This window comes from Doryrhamphus excisus, chromosome 5 (genome assembly GCF_030265055.1).
Source record: "Doryrhamphus excisus isolate RoL2022-K1 chromosome 5, RoL_Dexc_1.0, whole genome shotgun sequence".
Lineage (NCBI taxonomy): Eukaryota > Metazoa > Chordata > Actinopteri > Syngnathiformes > Syngnathidae > Doryrhamphus > Doryrhamphus excisus.
Genome location: NC_080470.1, coordinates 16,163,299 through 16,180,159, shown reverse-complemented (window position 1 = coordinate 16,180,159; position 16,861 = coordinate 16,163,299). Strand labels below are relative to the sequence as shown.

The following is a 16,861-nucleotide window of genomic DNA, read 5'->3' as shown; positions in this document are numbered from 1 at the left end:
ATGCTGAGGGTGATGCGAGCTCTGTGAGGTCCAGCCCCCTCCTCACTCTCTCACTCTCTCACTCTCTTTTCCCTCCATTAGTCTTCATCTCTCTGCATGGAGGACCACGGTGACGACTCTCTAAAAGCTTTGCTATTTTGGATGAGGGGACACTTTGCCAAGCATTTAGGGGCTCTCTCTTAAAACCACACACACAGACACACAAAAACACACACACCTTATTCCAAACAGTCTGCAGACTCCGACCTATTGCTGAATGATTGAAGATGTCATCATGTGACCTGGGACAAATAAAAATGTACAAAAAATATGCATGTGGCAAATGCTGAATTGCAAGTATCCAGGGATGAATTAAACAATCTTCATCTTTGATTACTTAGAAATGTCAATTTTTTGCAAAACAAATGGCATTTTTTAAATATTATTAACACCAAAAATATATGGTGTTACGAAATATGCAGGGATCTATTGTAAAATCAGCATCACCAAGTACATAAAAAGTGACATTTGTGATAATTAAAAAAGATTTTAGATATAATAGATTTCTCATATATTTCCAATAAATTTCAAATGTCAAATATTCTTTGACCAAAACAAAATCCATAGATTTGTATGTTGCCAATGCTGAATGTGTCACGATTGGGCTTCACCCCCTCGTGACAACTCTTAGTTTTCCTCTTTTCCTCTGTTCCTGGTTCATGCCCTTATTTTGTATTCACTTCCTGTGTTGCTCTGTTCTGTTATCCGTTGCTTTCCATCATCTCCCGCACCTGTTTCCCATTTTCTGTGATGTCTATTTAGTTCAGGTCCTTTAGTGGTTGGGTCATTGTCATTTTTTCTGTTGGACTTGCTAGTGCGTTGTTCTGCTGCAGAGCATCATAAATCAATTTTTACCTGCAATTGGGTCCTCATCTCTGCATCCTGGGGTCGCATCGCAAAGCTATCAAGCCGGAACGTGACAGAATGGCACATATGCGGGGATCCCACAAAAAAAATCTGCATCTTTGAGTACATAGAAATTTTCAAATAAAATCTATTTTGTCCAAATAATTTATCCAAGCAAAGAAACTGCAAATGTAAACGGTAATACTTTGTACATACATGTACACGGAAAAGTACAGTTTTATTCTCACTTTGAATAAACAAACAGTTACATTTTTTTTTAAATAAAGTGCTGGGAATTTGTGGGGTTGCCAAAGCTGAATTGCAAATAGCAACCACTGTGAACAAAAGAATCAGTATTTTTTTAGTCACATAAAAGTGAAATTTTTCACAAATGTTTTGATTTTTTTTTTTATGTAATGTTTTTGGACTAAAACCGGTGAAAAAACCATCAACATCAATTATTTCACATATTTGTGAAAAAAAATAATTACATTTTTAAATTAAATATTTGAAAAAAAAAACACAATCCTTACCTTTCATGCTAACTCGTTAAATTTATGAAGGATTAAACGTCATTAATTCCATTGCTTTTTGTGGTAAAGTAACATGTAATTGTAATAAATTTTTGAAAACATTGTTTATGAAGGAGCCATTGTCACTACTAATTCAATTACTACTTTGGAAGAAAGTAACTAGTAACTATAAGTACGACCCCCCCCCCCCCCACCTCCCCCAATTCACACTGGTGATTATAAATTGTGCAAGTGTACCTAATTTTGTGGCCAAAGGGGCTGCTAGTCAAGGATGTGTGGGATGACGGAATTTAGTAGCATTTCACAGCACAGCAATGTAGTGTAATGTAATTCCTCTGCGCTTCACACTTTGATGAGATTTTTATTTCCCGGCCAGAAGAATACTTTTAATGAAGTAATGAAGTGAAAGTTGTTTTTTTTGTTGTTGTTTTTTATTATTTCCATCAAGTGTTGCTGGTTGTAAGCAAAACTACAGTGCAGTGAAATGATGGCAAAATAGTACAAGAGTGATTGCCATCTCCCTGGGGGTCCAAAAGAGCTGCTCCTGAGCAGAATTCCCTGTGGAAGCAAAAGAAAAGGCTGCGACAGAACTCCTGTGAGCCAGAACAAGACGTTTAAGACAAAACACAAATCCCATAAGGGCGTGGGGGTTGTGGGGGACAGAGTCTGACGTGGAATGAGACGCGACAAAGAAAGCACGCTATCTCAGTGCTCGGCTGGCTTTGGATGAGGTGTCTTGACTTGCACTAATCCCTGGGATTACAAGACGTTAATCCTCATCAAAAATGTCGGGAGATCTCGGTGCTGTCTTGTTTAGACAGGGAATTTAATACAATTGTTTTGGCTAACAAAACAAGCTAGCCTGGAAGAAAGAAAATCTTGTTTTTAAAAAAAAATCTTATTATTTATTATTCGTTTTATTAATTTTATTAAAAAAATACACATTAACATAGTTTCTTTCTTATTGGGGCAGGTGTGTCCAAACTGCAGCCCCCAGCAAAACATATTACAAAACAAGAATACAATATCAATCAATCACATTTTATTTGTAGAGCACTTTTCATACATAGAATGTAGCACAAAGTGCATGTTGCATGTTAAAAAAGAAAGACAACAACAAGACACATATGCACACACACATACACAGACACACACATAAGAAGTTTGTTTGCGTGAGTACAGAGGAACCAGTTCAGGAAGCGCTGCCATCTGCGCTGGGGGCTGCCCACGGCCTAGGCCATAATGCCGCAACTCAAGGGCCCACCACACAACAGGTAGGCAGGGGACCCACAGCGCTGCAGTGGGGCACCGCCACAGAAAGATTCGATGTCTGAAATACAGTTAAAAAGGGTATCAAGTGGACCTTGTCACCAGGAGACATGGAAATATACAGCTGTGTCTCATCAGCATAACTGTGAAAATTTATCCCATGTCTCCTGATTACACTGCCAAGTGGGAGCATATATAAATTAAAAAGAATGGGGCCTAAAATTGATCCTTGGGGCACACCACATTTTATCTCATGTATTTTTGAGGAGCATGTATCCAAGCTTACCATGAATTTTCTCACTGTGAGATAGGATGTGAACCACTTAAGAACAGTGCCAGAGAGGCCAACCAGGTGTCTGAGTCTATTTAAAAGAATAGTGTGATCTAATGTATTGAAAGCAGCGCTTTGATCCAGTAGCACAAGGACCGAAAACGTGTGTGTGTCCAAATTGCACCTGAGGTCATTGACAATTTTCAACAGTGCAGTCTCTGTATTGTGATTCATCCTAAAACCATACTGAAACTTGGCAAAGATTGAATGGTTAATTAAAAAAATATTCAGTTGAATAAAAACAATTTTTTTCTAAAAATTTACTTCAAATGGTAAGTTGGATACAGGTCTGTAATTATTAAGAATGCTGGGATCCAAGTTTTTCTAATACAGAAGGGACCTCACTACAGCTGTTTTAAAAGCTGCAGGGAAGACGCCGGTCTGAAGAGAAGAATTGACAATGTTTAAAAGCTCAACTTCAAAGAATCCATACAATGTTTTAAAAAGTGATGTTGGGATTGGGTCTAAAAGGCAAGTTGTTGGTTTGACTTGGGAACTTATTCTACCAAGCATGTCGACATCAACCAAGACAAAACTGTCCAGTGTTTCCTCAGAGTAAAACAGACATTCAACTGAATTAAAATTACCTAAAATTGTGGATCTGATCGAATCAATTTTACCTCTGAAGTCTGAAGGACGCAAAGTGGTTGCAAAGAGAGTTTGTTGGAGTGTGCTGGAATTTGCAGGAATCCGGATTTATTAAACGCTCAATGGTGTGAAAAAGGATTTTGAGATTGTTTTTGTGAAATGAGATTATTCTGCTATTCTGCTATTTCTTGCGTTTCCTCAGAGCTTTATTATATATTTTAATTGCTCACGGTATGTCTGGTAGTTTAATGTTAATTTGTTTTTCCTCCATTTTCTCTCTGCCACCCTGCAGTTTCTCTTCAGTTTTTTGATTTCTTCATTTCACGGCGTAGTATGTTTAGCTGGGACTTTCTTTAAAACCAATGGAGCAACAATGTTGATGGTTGTCTTTAATTTACTGTAAAAATCATCAACAATAAAATCACAGGGTGCAGGTAAAGAAATGGATGTTTGTCTAAAATGTCAATAAAATTTGCAGCCACTTCAGAGGTAATATAGTGCTTCCTGACAGTTCTCACTGTTGTCTTCCGCTGAATAAAACTGGTGATATTAAAAAACACGCAGTAGTGGTCGAACACAGCCAAGTCAACAACAAAGGACACACCAGCTGAGAGGCCATGGCTAATGACCAGATCCAGGGTGCGTCCCCTGTTGTGAGTTGGCCGTGTGACGTGTTGGGTAAAATCCATGCAGCTGAGGAGGTTTAAAAACTCTTTGGACATGCGATCTGATGGATTGTCTATGTGTAAATTAAAATCACCGGATATAATGATAAAATTATAAGTGGCATGCAGAAATCACTGATAAAAGCAGCATCATATTTTGGTGGTCTGTAGATTGTGATGCAGAGAATGGATAAAAACTTACTGATCAAAAACAATGTTTATTGGTCTAAGTGAATCATTGAATATTGTTGCAGTACCACCACCAAAAATGTTTTATCTTAGACTCTCGTTCGTGCTACATTTGGAAAGGTACTGTTTGTGTTAAAAGTTGTTACTTTAGGTTAGACATGTAAAATTGTTTTGTTTGCAGATAAATTTAGCTAAATCATAGCATAGACCTTCTGGAAGATCTAGAAAATGTCCTGTGCGAGTTATTGTGTGCAGCTGCTCTATAAGAGTCCACAACTCAATACAAAGGGCAGAAAATTAACATAATAGATCCCCTTTAATATAAAACAAAATCACCCAAAGAGTAATTTTTCAGTGAGACTTTTCTTAGACAATAGAGTTTGAACATTTTCTCAAGTCTTCTAGAACAACATCAGAAAACTGGAGTAGATATTGGAAAGTTTTCAACCAAAGTATGTTTTCATCACTGCTGCTTGTAACACTGAGTTATCCCCCAGCAGCTAACAAGAGAAAGTCCCATGTTATCAATAAGCCAAATGCTCCTTGCCATGTCCTTGGGTGAAAGACAGTGGTTTCATGGGATTTTTTTATTTCTAAGTTTATTTAAAATTTGTAAAAGGGTTCATAGTCGTTAAATAAATATGTTATAATGTACAGTAAAACTGCTTAAAAAGCAATGACTTAAAAAAAAGTGAGACATTGCTTCCAAAAACAATCGTTTCAGTGACAGGAAGAGTGAGTGCTCTTTTCGTGGTCAGAGAATCTTTGAAGTTTTTTCTTCTTTCTGTGAAGCACAAGCTAACAACAGTAGAAATTAAGTTTGAAAAGCTCATAAAAAACCTGTGTTTGTTCTAAAACGTTGGAGCCTTGGGAAACTTTCATCTTTTTGAGTAACTGTGTAAAACCCTTTGAAATGGCGATCTGCAGAGAGATGTTTCAAGCTAATGTCAACAATGTTGTCAATATAATTAGTAAGCTAAAATGCCATTTGACGTGGTACATACACTATGCCCTTAGCATGCATTTATACAGTAAGTGTACATTCAATACATTAAAACGAAAATGGTTAGAGCTACATGCTAACAATAGTGGGTGAAAAAGAATAGTGATTATTCAAAGCTACTTGCTAATATTCACAATGAGAAACACGCACAGATGATTTAAGATAACCACCTCTACTCTGCTCCCCGCTACACATCTACACAATTGCTAAAGAGTCAGATATCAGGCAGAAGTGGTTGGGGCTGTGCTGTGAACATGGGCGAAGCTGTACTATGCATCAAACTGTTGCTGAAGTCCAATGGCCTTCCAATGTTACTTGGTCATGTTGAAGAGTCAGACGCGCAATCTGTAAGTAACAATATAAGTAACAATAAAAGTGTACCAACGGTTGTCTGTGTAGCATCTCCAAAGGGTTTATTCATTATTTATATCGACAAAAGTAGAAAGTGGGGTTTGCCAGCAGTCCAGAGGTCTTCGGGAACGCTTCTGAGTGTGACCAAACACACTGGAGTGGGCATGCTGTTGTTTTAATTTAATAAATTAAAACAGACCATTTTGGACATCCAAGGAAATATAGCTGGCACAGCAAGCCCTGTTAAAAAAAAAAGTATGGAGCGAGTACTTTGCAAATCCAAGCAGCTATTGACCAGGCGCTTAGCTTTCAGAGGAATCAGGTCAGAATGCGAGAGGTTCAGGATATTTAATCATTTTTAATCAATATTTAATCTTTACAATACATTTTGAAATGAAACAATCTGATAGTTCCCCGCCTTTCACCCAAAGTCAACTGACATATGCTCAAGCATGCCCCGCAGCCCCTATGAGGCTATAATGCATAGAAAATGGATGGATGAATGTTGATCGGATATATTGCAACCCAAAAACGTAAAACGTTTCTTCTCAACAAGAGAGGAGACCTATGACCTCAGGGAAAATTTTACTCAAAACACATATGTGAGAACAATGCTAAAAACCTTTAGCATATCAGTATGTGGGCTCAAGTTATGGAACGGATTGAGTAAACAATACACTAATCAGCCATTTCAAAAAACAGTACAAGCAGTTGATGCTTAAAAAGTACAACGAAGAATCACTGTGCACATACAATACCATGTCTGGTCACTCTTTTACTGACCACTAACTTTTTTCTGTGAGTACATACATGCCAGTACTCCAAATTTTTCTGTTAGCTATTAACCCTTTGTCAGTTATTATATATTTATTATGACTGTCATTTAATTTACAGTTATTATGAACCTTGATTCCAATTGTATCACATTATGATACATTGCCTTATCTTTTCCTTTGTATTTAAAATGGGCAAAGAATACATTTGGAATACAGAGGTGAACAAATGTATTGAAATTGAAATGAAGCAGACAGGCGGAGGATTTAGATCAGCTTTGGTCCTTCCTATTTCTTTATGGACAAGTGGAAATGTGAATTGTTCGATGATTCCAATGTAGCTTTTATGCATGTTGAAAATAAATATTACCAAAATATTCTGGTGGCAAAGTTGCATCCTTTCATTTTCCACTATGATGGCTCTGGCCAGAAGGACGTTGGGACTCCCGTGCATTAGCGCTTATGGGATGAATTTGAGCAGCGGATTGACAAATGAAGGAAGAGGCTGGCAGATAACAGAGATAGTGGAAGCACTGGTGGCTGCTGCTTGCAAGTCCCATTTCTCCAAGCTTGTACGCATGCCAAGTCGCTTGTAGTCATCACGCGGCGTGATTCATCCGCGTCCAGATCCAAATGCCACTTAGAATGCAACAAAGCACGAGCAGTTCATTACAACATGGACTCATAGCCTGGAGAACGTCAGCGCTTGTCCTCCTCTCTTGTTTACTGTGAGCCGGCGAGACGCCATCATGCCTGTCCCATTGCACGTGAGGACGCAGCACCCCTTCACCTTTGGAAACACTTTTAAATATAACAATGACGAAACATCATCAATAGAGTTGTAACCAACACATCAACGATTTACCACAGGAAGTGTACTGTAGTCTAATTATTTTTTTTAAACAATTGTCTTTTATCTAGGGTAGATGAGTATCAAGTTAAGCTGTGACCAGTGCAGGTCAAGGGTCAGATAACAGAAGGTCAGGGCACAACATCCTGTGTTGTGTTTCTTCTTATCTTTGCAGAAGTCAGTGGTGGAGAACCAAAAGGCCTCTCTGGAATTTACCATTATTTACTCATGAGGCAATAAAGATAATGGGGTGAAGTAGGAAGAATCTGGTCTGGGAACGGGATCCTGGTCCATCCCCCACACATACCCCCAACTCCACCCCATCTAAGGCGATCTACAAAAAGCTCTGGGATACAAGAATCGGGGCTGACTTTCCTTCTTATCGTCGGGAGGCTGCAGGTGGACATTGGGAGAGAAACTCAGCCCAGGATCCTGTTTTTTTGTGATTTTATTCTGTCTGACCAATTTTACAAAATATGATGTTAACTTTTACAAGTGTGTGAGTTTTATTCTTTCCCATAAGTGGATATTAACAAATATGCTCTGGGAGATAAAATTTACTTAAACAAGTGGTCTTAGAGGCCTCAATTAGGTTGTGGATAATTTCTTCTCCAACAGTACCTATGGCACTCCACATGGCATCTGTGTTTACTCATTTTGCCTAAATATACTGTATATGGCGACATTTGTGTCAAAGTGAAACTTAGGAGTCTAAGTGGGTTTCGAATTGAGGATAAAGAAATCTTAAAGAACCAAATTATAGAATGAGAACCAGATTGTTTATTCCTGACAACAATACCTAATACAGACCTCCGGGCTTATCTGTAGCCCCTGTATGCCTACAAGTAAGCGCGTCTTATTACAGCTCAGCTGCAAAAAAAGCACCCTTCCTTTCCCTGCCCGGCCTTTTATATTTCCACCTTAACTGTCAGTTGTCACGTTTGTCCCCTTTTTTTGTGTGGGTGCGTGTATAAGTATCTTTTGTCTGTATTTGTGAGACTATGTGTTTGCTTTTATCTTTAGCTAGCAAAATTGAGTAAATACCTTCAGAGTATAATCTTTCTTTTGGTATATACTGTACCATGACTACGTATATACCGTATTTTCTTCATAGGTTGGCTGTTCCTGCGACTTATACTTCAGAGCGACTTATAAATGAAAAACCTGTTTATGTTACATAAAGACTGGACACCTTTTCTGTTAATGTTTATATTTTGTGTAGCTGAATAACCATTGTGTTAGCATATCTTACACCTATTCAGCCTGTTCACTATTCCTTTATTAATATTAGAACTTGGCTACCAAGAGGACGTAATATCTGTTTTGGTCAAGTAGTTTGTATATTACCACCAAAAAATGTGACTTATACTCCAGTGCGACTTATGTATGTTTTTTTCTACCTAATTATGCATTTCTGGCCTTGTGTGACTTATACTCCGGAGCGACTTATAGTCCAGAAAATACGGTAACTCTTGGGGAAAATAATCAAAAATGGCCGGTACTAAAAAGGAAAGGCTTTTGACAAATGGCTGGGATTACAGCTGTTTTTCTTTTTTTTCAAAGTAAAACCTATCATTATTTTATGGATGCGAGCCTCACTAGATAAAGTTCAAAAAGAGATCAGAAAATTAGTAACAACAGAAAAATGGAATTCAAATTACGCACATTTTATATTTGTCCGTGTCAAATTATTGGCTGAACATCTCCAAAGAGTGTTCATTTTTGACATGGAAATGTTACTTAAACTTGCCTAAAATAGGGAAAATGCACAAAAAGCGCCACATACAGATCTGCCAATGGTAAAGAAATTGGAACCATTTATCACAACCATCAATTTTATTGCAAATGTTGATCCAAAATCAGAGAACAAGGTGTTGGGGGAGCCAACTTATCACAGCCTTTACGGTCTACGTAGCCACAGTGCGTGGTCAGATTTTTGTTCTTCTACTTATCCAAACATCCATTGTAGAGTCCAGAAAAAGCCAAAGAAAAAGTTAATAGCTTGCCAAAGGAATGACATTTTGGATCATATTAGATATGCATTTTGTCCAAATTCTTGGAGCTCACTCAATAAAATAAAAATAGTATAAAAATTAAATAAATAAAATAAAAATTAAAAATTAAACATGAATTAAACATTAATAAAAATTAAACATGTTAGATGACGGGCTCATGGAAGAGATCAGTGGAATTACTGTTTCTATTGCTGCATAACCAATTTAAAATCAATAAAAAGAAATGTGAAAATATGATGACTAAGTCCATCCCAGTGAGCTCATTCTAAAGTTTCCTTTCTGGTCTTCTCTCTGTAAAACTCATCTCTCAAGTCCTCTCGTCTCCTGCGGGTCCATCCCTTTGAGGAGATGTGATAGACGTCCACACAGTTGCCGGAGTACGCATCCCGGTGGGCTGCTCGATACACGGCCTCCCTTGCAACCAGCGTGGCCTCGTCCACTGTCATCCCCCATTGAAGTGCTTGATCCAGGATGCCGTAGGCGTAAGGTGATCCCGAGCCCACAGAGAAGAGCGTTCCCTGGAGGCGAGTCCCATCGCTGCACACGTAGAACAGGCCGGGCCCCCGGTCCCAGCCGCACAAGGTGGTGGCCATGCACAACTCGCTCCCCTTAAACGGGAGGAGCATGTGCCAGAGCAGCTTGGCGACACCGCCGGTGGACAACCGGCATCCGTGTCTGAGCTGGTACAGCCACAGGTCCCGTGCCAGTATCCGCTTCCAGAGGGCGCAGTCGGCCGAGGTGCCCGAGCTCGTGCTCACCAGGTGGCTGTGGATGGGCTCCACCTTCTGGGAGTCCGGGCTGGCCACCAGGCCACTGCAGCTGGATCGAGTGTCCGCCGCTGCCAGTATGCCGTCCTTGAAGGTGAAGGCCAAGGTGGTGGTGCCGTGAGACATGGTGAAAGGTGGTTGAGAAGGCGTTGAGGTGCTCCAAGATAGTGCAAAGTGCATACTTATGTGAACACACTCTGCAGCTGGGATATAGAAGTCAAACGGTGCATTATGGCTAACAGACCCACAAGTCACACGTCCAGTTTTATGTCCACTGTGGAAGTTGCACAGGTCTTGTAACGCCATCGCATGCAACATATCACACCAAATGTTAAACCGTCGTTAGTCAGTTGGCGTGTTGTCCACAGTCGATAAGCAGCCATCAGCTCTTATATCTGGCACGATGACACCTTCAGGTGGCATCAGCATTTCTCCATGCGCCACTCTCTCTTTTCAAGCAAAACAGCAAAACAGAAATGAGTAATTCATCTGGGCTGCACTATCAGGTTCATTTTCAGATCGCATTTCTGCAAAGTTTAGTTGAGGTGGACGCCAAAGTGTTGGCGGCGGCACGGCGGCTGAATCAAATGACGTTAGCTTCGGCGCTTTGATGAGTCTCTCCTGTGGCGTGCTCTCCAATACGATCCCAAACAGGATGAATAAAGCAGCAGTAGCGCTCCAGCCAAGCGTATACACAGAAGTGAGGTGTCCCATTCCAGGCGCACCATGTCAACATGCAAACACTATAACTCAGCAGGGTGAGGTGCGCGCATGTGCCGGCGGGCGCCAGTGGCAGGGAGGAGGTCCCACTGGACCCGATGGTGGATTCATGAGGATGAGCTCGAGGATGAGCTCATTGAAATTTTGCTGTAAATATAAAAAAGAAAAAACATGAGGTTGGATTTATGATGAGCTAATTGTAATTAGTGTTAGTGCTGCAACAACATGACGCAGCATTTTTACTGTATCTCCCATTCTTCTGAGTAAAGAAAACAGGATGCTAAATTACATTTTTCTTTATGTTGGCTTTGATCAAATAAAATATGCAAATTTTTGCTTTCCTGAGCACGCATGATGTTAGCAGTGCAGCTCACGCAGTTGTGTTCGTGTTCATTGGCGATGCAAGCCTTTTACACAGCGAGGTGTTAATGGTCTGTTTGGAACACTGAAGTTATAGTTGGCTCCCCGTGGCCGACAATAAAAGGTGTTTGGTGTAATAACGTCAACCTCAGCAGCTTTCAATATGACTTGTGTGCGCTTGTTTTATTGTGGCCACGTGACGGCGAGGTCAGTCATTTGGAATTCAGCCTCACGCCCGACTGCCTGAGAGGCGCTGGGCCGAATCAAGTTTCAGCCTCATACAGCTGAGCGTCCAACATGTATCACCTCGCAGCGTCCGTGACTGCATCGTTGTGGAGTTGGGCTCTATAGTAGCTGGTGTCCACCTGATCGCAGTTTGGGAGATGGAAGGCAGACGTATGTGCGATGATGAGTAATGATGTGTGTTTTGTAAGAGTGTGAAGCGTGTGGCAGATATTTATCACGGGCCGGCCTGTGAAATATATACGAGCGTCATATCTTCTGTGGCGAGCGTTTCATAATTCAGGCGTGAGCGCGGCGGCCCTGCAGAGATGCATCCATGCTTCCATAGAGGAGACATTCAAGTGCTGTTTTAGTCCTCAATGTGTATGTTATATGTTCAATCCCCAGAGAATCCTTCCTTTCCAACTGGCAAACTCCACAACCATATGGAGCTCGTCACACTACAAATGTTTTCTTTTTTTGTACTTCCTGGATTTTTATAACTCATGTGACTTTAAGGTGGACTGGGGGGGACCTACTATACAGCAGTGGTGTCCAAACCTTTCTCAATGAAGACCACATAGTGGAAAATGAAGGATACAACTTTGCCACTTTGATATTTTGTAGCGCAACAATATATATTTAAAGAAAAAAGTCCATCTTTAAAATGTTCAAATACTTTATGTATTTCAACTTTCTTCTTAAATAATCTGCACAAATTTCATTGCCATATTAAAATTACACCCTTATTTTGTTGTATTTTTGTAGTTTCTGAAATGTTAAAATAACAACATTTTTCTTTATTATTCTTAAAATTATCCCTTTCTTGTCTTGCTACAAGAGCCATCTGCCAGGGCTTTGAAGCTAACTTTACCAATCTAAATACTGTTTTCTTTCTCCATTTCCCATCAATATTTGTTCCAGCTTGTGGCTACAGAGTTACCGTGCTTCAACCAAACTACGGTGGGGGCTGAGGGTCAAACAGGAGGAGTGCACGTTAATCGCGCATCAAAAAATTTGCTGCCGTTAAAGGAACTTCTGTTAATGTCATTAAGGTATGACATATGACAGCCCTAATATATATATATATATATATATATATATATATATATATATATATATATATATATATATATATATATATATATATATATATATATATGATATATACACACACACATAAATGTGATATATTATAATAGATACAATACATTTATTTAAAAAATTGCAGCCGTTTTTTATTTCAGATTTTCATTCATTCATTTTCTACCGCTTTTTCCTCACGAGGGTCGCGGGGGTGCTGGAGCCTATCCCAGCTGTCTTCGGGCGAGAGGCGGGGTACACCCTGGACTGGTCGCCAGCCAATCACAGGGCACATATAGACAAACAACCATTCACACTCACATTCATACCTATGGACAATTTGGAGTCGCCAATTAACCTAGCATGTTTTTGGAATGTGGGAGGAAACCGGAGTACCCAGAGAAAACCCACACATGCACGGGGAGAACATGCAAACTCCACACAGAGATGGCCGAGGGTGGAATTGAACCCTGGTCTCCTAGCTGTGAGGTCTGCGCGCTAACCACTTGATCACCGTGCCGCCCATTTTTACCATTTCTTTTTTTAAATTTTTAAATTTTTTCCCCAAACCTAATTTTCAAAAAATTACAGCTTTATTAGATTTTGTTTATTTCTCATAGTATTATGAAAATAAAAAACTTTAGGCTAACGAATGACTTTTTAAAATTTTCATAAACTCATAAACTAATACCAATATAGCATTTTTATGTTGATATCAGGGGGTTAATTATCAATACCAATAATTATCGGTACCAATAATTATCGGACATACCTATATTTTCACATTAGATTACAAATTACAGAATAAAGTAAAAATATCACGTGAAACTCTTAAAAGAGACCTATTATGATTATGAGTTGTGGACTTCTATAGAGCAGCTGCAGACAATAACCAGCACAGAAACCATTCTTCTAGAATCTGCACCTATTCAGCTGTTTCTTTGGATTTCGTCCGAAAAACTCAGGTAGAGCGATGAATTGTGATTAAAAGGCTATTAACTCGCAACGTAAACAGAGAAAGAGAGCTTGGGGACAACACAAAGGGGCAGTTTTTACCAGTTTTAAGTAAATTTTACTCTTAGTCTTAAGTATTTTACTTTTGTCTTGAACTATGTACGTATATATATTCTTAGTATATCTACAAGTGTTGCTTTACTAAATGTCTAAGTGGCATTTTGCATCCTTTTATTTTTCATGGTGTGGCCCTCACTCGGGGGGAGGGAAATAAAATTAAATTAAAAAAAAGCAAATGTTGATTTACCTCCACACATACTGCAGCTGTCCATTAAAATATGATGGTGATTTTAAACATAAAAAGATATCCACAAAAGCAGAAAGTGAAGTATGAGTTTGGTGAAGAGGAAAACAAATATTCCTTCCTGGCAGGATTGTGCAGGTATGCCGAATGTAGTGTCCTGTGACATGACAAACGAGCCCTTTATCCCACTTCTGCCAAAGAAGAGAATATGGTAAAAGGTGTAAAATATTAAAAGAGCACTCAAGCAAGCCACCCTCATCGTTCAGCGAGCCACTTTGTGCTCTTTATCACTTCAACTGCTCATTAAATCATCGTCGGGCAGATGTTATTCAAAGTGTTTCTATCAGATGTTCTTCATCATTCATGCACTCCCACACTTTAATGGCTGCCATATTTCTCAAAGGTGGAAAACACTGCTAAAAATGCTAACTGTTAGCATGTTAGTCATTTTACACACTCGTGTTATATGTATATTGACAGTTACTATGGTACTCATTATGTGTATACTCATTTTATGGTCACCTTGTACTTTGGTATGTGACAAAAATAAATACCCCCCCCCAAAAAAAAACAAAACAAAACAAAACTTAAATTATATTAGAAAGGCAGGAAGTGAACAAATGTAACAGTTACGGATTGTAAAAGTACCAGATGGAGGGTTAGGATTTAATAAGCTTTGCTTCTTCCTACTCCTTTTGGACATGTGGAACTGGGAACTGATTATGGGATGGACTCAATTGTAATCTGATGCATGTTCAAATGAAATTAAACCATTAACATTACCATGTTATTGTTTAGGTACATTGTACATGTATAAATGTCAAGTCAAACATTGCATGATGTAGGGGTACAATAAAACTGCCCTGGCACTTTCAGGCTGACCCTTCTCCTTTCCCGAACTAAAAAGGGTCTCAGACAGCGGAGTGAAGAGGGACAAATGAAGATGCTAAAAACTCAGCACTTCCACTCTAGCCATCGATCCATCATCATTATTATTATTATCATCATTGTTATTATTATTAATGACAGTAATCGTAAAGAGAGATGCTTTTAAGATGTTTTTAAGCTTTTAAGTTATTGCTGTCTCTGCTGGTATGTCTCAACCTCTTCTCTCCCTGTCCATCCCCAGCTTCCCCATTTTTTGAAAATTTGGTTGCAGAAAAAGTTATAATTTTATAAGAATAAAGTAAAAAAATATATATAATGATATTATGATCATAATTATTAAATGAAAATGTACAAAATGAAAGTTGAAAGTTGAAAGTTGTGATATGATGGACAAAAGAAAAGAAAATTAGGTTGCAGAAAAAGGTATAATATTGCGAGAATGAAGTCAAAATATTAAGGGAATAAAGTGATCATTCAGAAGAAAATATACAAGAAGAAAATTGACATACAGTACTGCCTTGCTACATCGTGCACATCGAGGAACATTAGATGAAAAAGTTTAAATATTCTGGGAATAAAGTCAAATTATTACAGTAATGAAGTAATTGTCACGATTGGGCTTCACCCCCTCGTGACAGCTCTTAGTTTTCCTTTTTTCCCCAAGTTCCTAGTTGCCCTTATTTTGTATTTACTTCCTGTGTGGCTCTGTTCCGTTTTCAGTTGCGTTCAATTATCTCCCGCACCTGTTTCCTATTGTGTTGCCTATTTAGTTCAGGTGCGCGCTCCCTTCTTTGTCGGGTCATTGTCATTTGTGAATTTGCAAAAATGTAAAAAAATACATCCAAGTAAATATGAACACTGTAGAACCATTTAAGATGTACTTTGACATTTAACATATGTAGAAAATGATTTTTTTTAAAAAACGTCACAGAAGTGCACCTACTGTGGATGCTGCAAACATGCTATGCTAAGTTTGAATACTTATGTTTTCTTGTTGGAAGCAGAAATGAGTGTTATGAATATAAAATGAGACTAGCATACACTGACTGCTGGGTTGATAGACCGTTACACGGGCCACAATGTATGCATGTATGTGTGTGCATGCAGTTGATGGCCACCGCATACATACCTCTGAAATGACGATAGTCTTCTCTTTAAAGCTGTAAAATTTTCAGGTCTTGCATCCTTGTCTCGGTGCGGTCTTTCTTTTTTGTGAGGTCCATGTTTTCGTTCTCATGAGCTCTTGAACTCATGTGCACCCCCTGGTGGCAGCCATACGCCTATGAACTGCTCTGCTGGGAATTATGGGAAGAAGTTAAAATAATTGCTGTTTTTTTGTTAAACTCGTATTGGTACTTGTCTTGGCATATTTCCTTGCTATCTTTTGTTATATTGCTGTGATGATTTTTAAATCTAAATCAATCAATCAAACTTTATTTGTAGAGCACTTTTCATACATAAAATGTAGCACAAAGTGCTTTACATGTTAAAAAAAAAAAAGAAAAACAACAAGACACACATACACATACACTCAACACACATACATACACACACAGGATGTTTGTTTGTCTGAGTACAGAGGAACCAGTTCAGGAAACGCTGCCATCTGCGCTGGGGGCTGCCCACGGCCCAGGCCAGAATGCCACAACTCAGGGGCCCACCACACAACAGGTAGGCAGAGGACCCACAGCGCTGCAGTGGGGCACCGCCACAGAGCTCCCACCCACCCCAGCCGGTGAGCCCCACGAGAAGAGACACCCAGCCCCCAACCGAGAATAGCCCCCAGTGCAGAGGGCCCGCACTGAAAAAACACTGGATATATAGAAATAAGATATAGAAGAATATATATAAGAATATAGAAAGTATATATAGAAATAACGACATAAAAAGTAAAATATATAATGTAGACCAGAAAGCAGGGCATTGCAATAGTCAATACGACTGGAAATAAAAGCATGCATCAGCATCTCTGTATTTGCCCAAGAGAGAAACTGGCGAACTCTGGCTATATTCTTTAAATGCTAAAATCCTGTTTTTGGAACATTTTTAATGTGTGGAATAAAATTGAGCTCAGAGTAAAAAAAAAATGACACCCAGATTTTTTCGTAATT

At 39.1% G+C, this 16,861-nt stretch overlaps 1 protein-coding gene across 1 annotated transcript; it reads right to left on the bottom strand.

The window, feature by feature from the left end:
- Positions 1-9,251: 9,251 nt before the first annotated feature.
- On the bottom strand, positions 9,252-16,029 carry LOC131129700 (proteasome subunit beta type-11-like). Its single transcript, XM_058073485.1, has 2 exons — positions 15,880-16,029; positions 9,252-11,086 (listed from the first exon to the last, which is right to left on the bottom strand). Exon 2 carries the CDS (start codon positions 10,535-10,537, stop codon positions 9,713-9,715), a length of 825 nt encoding a protein of 274 aa, XP_057929468.1. The 5' UTR covers positions 10,538-11,086; positions 15,880-16,029; the 3' UTR covers positions 9,252-9,712.
- Between the last annotated feature and the right edge of the window lie 832 nt (positions 16,030-16,861).

Bases quoted from the DNA above. Each gene is read 5' to 3' on its own strand.
- LOC131129700 (XM_058073485.1), bottom strand. From the start codon at position 10,537: ATGTTGCATGCGATGGCGTTACAAGACCTGTGCAACTTCCACAGTGGA.